The 8,168-nt window shown below is 46.8% G+C and overlaps 1 protein-coding gene across 1 annotated transcript in view; it reads right to left on the bottom strand.

Annotated features, from left to right (window-relative positions):
• Positions 1–4,423: 4,423 nt before the first annotated feature.
• The window catches only part of matn1 (matrilin 1), a gene marked incomplete at its 3' end in the record, with an annotated part of 27,037 nt that continues 23,292 nt past the window's right edge, over positions 4,424–8,168 (bottom strand). Inside the window, exons 7-9 of the mRNA XM_079522956.1 lie at positions 7,691–7,922; positions 6,444–6,596; positions 4,424–4,488 (exon numbers count right to left, since the gene is read on the bottom strand). Coding sequence (XP_079379082.1) covers positions 4,424–4,488; positions 6,444–6,596; positions 7,691–7,922 — 450 coding nt within the window. The remainder of the gene's footprint in view (positions 4,489–6,443; positions 6,597–7,690; positions 7,923–8,168) is intronic.

Raw genomic sequence — 8,168 nt, 5'->3', positions numbered from 1 at the left:
GTCAGCAGGTCGTGACGCGAGAAGGGGAACCTGTCATGACATGTATATTGTAGTTTCTCATTTCTTTCTTTAGTTTTAAAACCATTTTTATGGTTGCTTGCTTGTGTGGGTGTTTGTATTAGGCTACTAATACCTGTGACTACAAAGGGAAGGTCCCCACAAGTATAGTAGTTAGAATATGAGATAGAGAGACATTGTGATGATAAGTTATCACCAGGGAAAATGGTTATTTATTGTCACATTCACTGATAAGCCTTTTCCTGGTCCGATCACAACTAGCTAAATGTATGTTTTATGGTTTTTAAAAAAAAGGGCTTTAGTTGACAGATTGGATGGAGCCCGGCCGCACACAATATTCGGTACGAAAAAAAAGACAGTATCTATTTTTTATTTTTTTACTTTATGTCCTCTCTAAGTTTTAGACTTAGGAAAAGATTAATGTTTGGGGTTAGGTCAGAATTCCAGATTGCAGATCTATACGCTCACAACGTGTCGCAGCTTGTCACGTTGTGAGCTTATAGATCTATGTTTTTGCCTTTTAAGGCTTATACGGTTGAAAATGGCTACATTTATAACATTCATAAAATCACTGACCAATTTTTCTTTTCATGTACTCACACAAGTATAGTAATGCAAACCGTGTGTGTGTGTGTGTGCGTGCATGCATGCGTGTGACGCTGTGCGTGCGTGCGTGTGCGTGCGTGCAGCACATTAGTACTTTCACAATGTTTTAATACACACACACACTGTACACTGTACTACTTCCTGAATCTCCTTTATTTTAGGAAAATAAAAAGCATCATTCATTATCACATCACGTACCTTTTCAAGACCAGCCTTATAACATCTTATATTAAATTACCCATGATATAATATACCTTATAAAATATTAGATACCTTTATGTTTGTATGTGTGTGCGTGTGAACTGTGTGATGGTAAAATAGAGGGACTTCTTGGAGCCCACAGACTTGGAGGAAGAAAATGAAAGAGAGAGAGAGAGAGAGAGAGAGAGAGAGAGAGAGAGAGAGAGAGAGAGAGGGGAGAGAGAGAGAAAGAGAGAGTCAGAGAGAGAGAGGGGAGAGAGAGAGAGAGAGTCAGAGAGAGAGAGAGAGAGAGAGAGAGGGGAGAGAGAGAGAGAGAGAGAGAGAGAGGGGAGAGAGAGAGAGAGAGAGAGTCAGAGAGAGAGAGTCAGAGAGAGAGAGAGAGAGAGAGAGAGAGAGAGAGATAGATGACAGACATAAATTGACAGACAACTGTGGGTTACTGCTCTTCTTCTTGACATCATGACAATAAGACAGTTCTCATCATCATCATTTTTCGACGCGGTCGAGATCATGGATTTCACAATGCCACGGCAGACTTCCTGGTCCTTCATTGCCACCCCCAGTTCCTGCTTGCTGATGCATGTGTCCCTAGCGATGACATCAGGGAACGACAGTTTTCTGCCTCTGGTCTGCTTTGAGGCAGGACTCCAGAGAAGAAGGGAAGATATAACCTCATTGTCAGCTCTGTAGCAGTGGCCAGTGACCCTCTCCCACCACCACCACAGAGATGACCCTCTCCCACCACCACCACAGAGATGACCCTCTCCCACCACCACCACCACAGAGATGACCCTCTCCCACCACCACCACAGAGATGACCCTCTCCCCCCACCACCACAGAGATGACCCTCTCCCCCCACCACCACAGAGATGACCCTCTCCCCCCACCACCACAGAGATGACCCTCTCCCCCCACCACCACAGAGATGACCCTCTCCCCCCACCACCACAGAGATGACCCTCTCCCCCCACCACCACAGAGATGACCCTCTCCCCCCACCACCACCACCACAGAGATGACCCTCTCCCACCACCACCACAGAGATGACCCTCTCCCCCCACCACCACAGAGATGACCCTCTCCCCCCACCACCAGGTCGGTTGGTTCAACAGCTCCCTATGAGGGATAAGACTTTTTAAATGACAAAACACACACACTAGGGCTGGCTATGGGATGGAGAAGGTCACGACCTTTTCTGGAGCGAACACACAGTATTTAAAAAGGAACACACACACCTCGCCTCCTCCCAGAGACCCTATAAAATGATGGTAGGAGGGGGGAGGAGGAGGGGTGTGGTTGGGTGGACAGGTGGGGAGGTTCCAAGTACAGAGGTCAAGGGTCACAGGCTCCGCTTCTTTTCAGTATGTTGCAGGAAGTAAAAAGTGTGTGTGTGTGTGTGTGTGTGCGTGTGTGTGCGTGTGCGTGTGTGTGTGTGTGTGTGTGTAGATGTCAGTGTGTGTGTGGGGGGGAGGGGGAAGGGGTGTTGGGGTGGAAGAGTCCTCAGACGATCTTGTTCTCCAGCGCGGCGATCCTCTTTGACACGCTCTCTAGTGAACAGGTTGGGGTCAAGGACGGCAACCAGAATAAGGACAACAACTCTAGTCTACCTCCTCTCGTCATGTAGATATATCATTGTGAATACTCTAGTACTTTTTATATTCATACCTTCACTGATTGCAATTTTGCACTGATCTCTTGTGATACTCTTGTGATACTGTACTTGTACATTGCTGCTATTGTGTATTGTCTATTGTGTATTGTCTATTGTGTATTGTCTGTCTGTTTAAAAAGCATTATGTACTACTGCACTTTTGCCCAAGACAAATTTCCCCTCGTGGGACAATAAAGTATATTCTCATCTCATCATCTCGGTCGGGTGCATCAACCTCATTATATGCACGTTATTTTTAAGGATTCAATTTCAACAAATAGCAAAAGCTGCTACTTTGGATGCTTTTGTGTGACTACAAATAGCAGATCTACAAATAGCAGATCTACAAGCTTGTAGATCTGCAAGCTTGTAGATCTGCTATTTTTCTCTTTCAATATATTCTTTTAGACATGATTTGTAGAATCGTCCTCAGGTCTAAATGGGTTTAAGACTCACTTCTGCGTGCAGTTAGGGGGTAGGGTCGGTAATGGGTCGGACTAAGTAATGAGCACGTAAGCAAGTAAGGACACAGTACCTCTTGTGAAAAGGATATGTTTTTTCGTTAGTGCCTGTAAAGCCTCCTCAACCTTTTTCTGGAACTTAACGAGGGAGTCACATTCACAGGGGTCGTCCTCTGTTGGAAGAGACAGACAAACGGCACACAGGTTCAGATTAGATAACTTAACGAGGGAGTCACATTCACAGGGGTCGTCCTCTGTTGGAAGAGACAGACAAACGGCACACAGGTTCAGATTAGATAACTTAACGAGGGAGTCACATTCACAGGGGTCGTCCTCTGTTGGAAGAGACAGACAAACGGCACACAGGTTCAGATTAGATAACTTAACGAGGGAGTCACATTCACAGGGGTCGTCCTCTGTTGGAAGAGACAATCAAACGGCACACAGGTTCAGATTAGATAACTTAACGAGGGAGTCACATTCACAGGGGTCGTCCTCTGTTGGAAGAGACAATCAAACGGCACACAGGTTTAGATTAGATAACTTAACGAGGGAGTCACATTCACAGGGGTCGTCCTCTGTTGGAAGAGACAATCAAACGGCACACAGGTTTAGATTAGATAACTTAACGAGGGAGTCACATTCACAGGGGTCGTCCTCTGTTGGAAGAGACAGACAAACGGCACACAGGTTCAGATTAGATAACTTAACGAGGGAGTCACATTCACAGGGGTCGTCCTCTGTTGGAAGAGACAGACAAACGGCACACAGGTTCAGATTAGATAACTTAACGAGGGAGTCACATTCACAGGGGTCGTCCTCTGTTGGAAGAGACAATCAAACGGCACACAGGTTCAGATTAGATAACTTAACGAGGGAGTCACATTCACAGGGGTCGTCCTCTGTTGGAAGAGACAATCAAACGGCACACAGGTTCAGATTAGATAACTTAACGAGGGAGTCACATTCACAGGGGTCGTCCTCTGTTGGAAGAGACAATCAAACGGCACACAGGTTTAGATTAGATAACTTAACGAGGGAGTCACATTCACAGGGGTCGTCCTCTGTTGGAAGAGACAATCAAACGGCACACAGGTTTAGATTAGATAACTTAACGAGGGAGTCACATTCACAGGGGTCGTCCTCTGTTGGAAGAGACAGACAAACGGCACACAGGTTTAGATTAGATAACTTAACGAGGGAGTCACATTCACAGGGGTCGTCCTCTGTTGGAAGAGACAATCAAACGGCACACAGGTTCAGATTAGATAACTTAACGAGGGAGTCACATTCACAGGGGTCGTCCTCTGTTGGAAGAGACAATCAAACGGCACACAGGTTCAGATTAGATAACTTAACGAGGGAGTCACATTCACAGGGGTCGTCCTCTGTTGGAAGAGACAGACAAACGGCACACAGGTTCAGATTAGATAACTTAACGAGGGAGTCACATTCACAGGGGTCGTCCTCTGTTGGAAGAGACAATCAAACGGCACACAGGTTCAGATTAGATAACTTAACGAGGGAGTCACATTCACAGGGGTCGTCCTCTGTTGGAAGAGACAATCAAACGGCACACAGGTTTAGATTAGATAACAAACTAACAATGGAGTCACACATGGACCTCGTCTGTTGGAAGTGGAGCAGACACAAACACACAGGTTTAGGGCGGTAGGTGTCCAGAGCAGTGGATGTGGAGCAGACACAAACACACAGGTTTAGGGCGGTAGGTGTCCAGAGCAGTGGATGTGCGCACGACGTCGTGTGTTCATTAAAATTACAACAGGAATATAATTATAGCCCCGAGCTAATCATGCTCTACCGACAGTAGTTTGAAGGAATCAAGGACACCGCGTACAGGCTCACAGGAGACAAGTCTGCACTCACTAGCCTCGGAAACCCAGACATTTTTATTTCAGCACCCACAGAACAAAGAAATGTTATTTGAATTGTTTTTTTGTTTTTTTTAAAGGGGTTTTAGTTACCCCGCTTTCTCCCCAATGTAGTGGTTAATATGCCGATTCATTCCTCCCCACACTCATTTCTGTGTGATGTCACTGCTGTTGTATCCTACTGACTCACCTACCGGTGAGGAGCCTCCACCGGGAGGACGTAGAGCCCCCTGTTGTATCCTACTGACTCACCTACCGGTGAGGAGCCTCCACCGGGAGGACGTAGAGCCCCCTTTCGTACTACTCCTCACGCCCAACACTCCCCGCTGACAAGTGCCGCCCCAAAGCCCGTATGATGTTTGTGCAGTGCACACAAGACAATTGTGTCTGGATTTGAACCCACAGCCTCCGCGGTGGTGGGCTACTACTACTGCACAACCCGAGCGCACAGCAGTAGTTTTGCCGTTTTTTGAGTGGTGCAACCACTCCAAGGAACAGCAATGTCCGTGTTAACACTTTAATTGCCCGGAACTATTTAATCCATTACATTCATGCGCCCAGTCGATTTATAAACACGGACGCCTTTTCCGGACGGACTGGCCGGAAGTTCATGATGTTGTGTAGCAGCTAACAATAGCCACAGCACTTTAGAATCGATCGACAACAACGGGAAACAAGAATAAATCTATCGAGACTAGCGACTGGACCGCGGAGCGCCGTCTAACACAGGATCTTTTTTCAGAAAAAGACGGGATGATTTAGATCGCGATTTATGAACGTTTTAAGATTTTCGTTTTCATCAGCTAAACAGAGGAGGGAGTTTTTTGATGACGTCTCAGTCTTGCGCATCACAGAGGAGAGCCCAGCAGGCGCGCCTGGGCTATACAGCCAGGCGATCTGTTCTCGTATCAATAAACTTCGTCTTTAGGACAATACTTCGTCCTGAGCGTCGGGCGTTACTAATAGAAAGGACAAAGAACTTCGTCCTGGGCGATTAATCTGTTAACCTATGTGACTATGTGACTCTGTGTTAACCTATGTGTGTGACCATGAGTACCAGTAGGGGCAAAAGTGGCGCTGTTGTGCCAGAAACAGAGAGAGAGAGATAGTGCTGCACTGTTGCCTGCTAATGAGATACAGAGAGAGACAGAGAGAGAGAAAGGGGGGGGGGAATTGCACCACTCAGTTCACACGGGTGTGATTTTTTTAATATGGCGATGGCGGAGGAAACCATGCACGGCACCAACCTGCACATCGGGAGAAATAGAGGGTATGCGCATGCATAAAGTGAATGGCAGATCGAGTGGCAAAGTGAATTTAATGTTGTGTAAAGACATGTAATGGGTTGTCAAGGCCAGAAAATAGTTTTTTTGCCACTCAGTAGGCGTTACCGCATAACTTCCGGGTATGATGATGATCTCACACGCATACCCTCTATTAGGGGTTCAGCGTCTTGCTCAAGGACACTTCCGACATTACCTCTGGGGGGTTAGCGCCCGGGATCGAACCTTGAACATTCCGGTTCCCAAACCGGCCACTCTACCTTCCCTGAGCCAATGCCACCGCCCACATGACAGTGTGTGTGTGTGTGTCATCTGCAGTGACACACTGACCTTGACAGATGTTGATCTGCAGTTTCTTGGCGATCTGCGTCATGGCCTTGAAGTCGGCGGTGTAGAAGTAGTGCTCTGCGGTGGGCTCCGAGGCGATCTCCTTCAGCTCGTCCTCCACGGCGTTGCCCACGCCCACAGCGTACATCTTGAACCCTGGGACGCAAACATGGTGTTGGTTAAAAGGCTGATTGGCTTGCTTTCTAGTCTAAACAATCTGTTTTTTTTACCGCAACAAATTTCAATTTACGTTGTTGCATTTTGCAGACGCGCTTTATCCAGAGAAATTTGGCAGCTGCCAACCTGCAGTATCTCCTTAGCGTGTGAAAAGTGCGCACGTATACACGCACGCACGGACACACACACACACACACACGTGATTACGTCACCAACTCTAATGAAAACTATCATTGCTCTCTGTCTCTGGAACCAGAAGTTATTATCATAGGTCAGTAATTATTCACTCAATGTCTCGCTTATGGGAGAGCGCCCACAGAAGCCTTTATTATACACTTCCTTCCAAACAATGTCAGGCTCAAGGATCAAAGGTCAACACCGATATTCAAGTTTTCCATCTGGCATGTACCACAGAGCACGTGTCTCTCCGTCTGAGAGACAGTCGAGTCGTTGGAACAGTTAACTAGGACAGGCCTTCCCATAAGCGACACATCTCGCTCACATAATACTCAAAATAACCAGGTGTTTACATTTGTATAAACCAGAGGTGGGCAACGTTGACGATGGAGAGAGGGCCAATATATTTCCACACTCATTCCAGAGGGGCCACAGTGCATATTACTGTCGTAGCAAAAATAGCTGATCTACAAGCTCAAAACGCGTCGCAATGCGACGCGTTTTGAGCTTGTAGATCAGCTATTTTTTGCTATATTTGAATTGAAAACCTGAATATCTTTTTTGAATTGGAATCCTGAAAAGTAACCTTTTTAATGAATTTCAAATGCATTATATGCGTTATAGTTATGTTAACTTTATGAACTGTTAACATAACTACATTGGACACGAAAATACAACAACATTTTGATACTAGTCATTAAGTACTAGTCATTTAATAATACTAGTCATGAAGTAATTAAAGCAGGTTTGGAATTGTAGCAGCTGAAATCAATACTATATCAGTATTCTGATATTAACACGCGGGCCGCATTAAGTGAAGGTGGGGGCCGCCTGTTGTCCCACCCCTGGTACTATAAACCTATACGTTTCAGAGCACCGTCCAAATCATTCCTCACCGGCCTCCTTGGCCTTCTTGGCGGCGTCTCCGATGTAGTCCTGGCTGCGTCCGTCCGTGAACACGATGCCCACCTTGGCCACGCCGGGCCGTGCGCCCCCGCCGGCGGTGAAGCTGCTGTCGGTGAGGTATCGCAGGGCCTGGCCCGTCATGGTCCCTCTCTCCATGTAGGCCATCTTCTTCACCGCGTCCTTCAGGTCCTTCTTGTTGTTGTAGCGGCCCAGAGGGAACTCCTGCAGGCAGTGGCGTGCACAGACATTTAGAGGGGCAGGTGCTCAAGTTAAAAAAGGGCACCTTGTGCAGCGCGTGGAACCGGCCGGTTGCCTTAATCTATTTTGGGCGGGAACCCCTTTTGGTGTTAGCATTATGTTATGCTTTAGCTATTGAAAAATAGCAGATCTACAAGCTCATAGCGCGCCACCGAGTGGCGCGCTATGAGCTTGTAGATCTGCTATTTCTTTTTTTTTTTTTCAAAAGGG

This window comes from Electrona antarctica, assembly GCF_951216825.1.
Source record: "Electrona antarctica genome assembly, chromosome: 15".
Classification (NCBI taxonomy): domain Eukaryota; kingdom Metazoa; phylum Chordata; class Actinopteri; order Myctophiformes; family Myctophidae; genus Electrona; species Electrona antarctica.
This window is presented reverse-complemented; position numbering and strand designations above follow the sequence as displayed.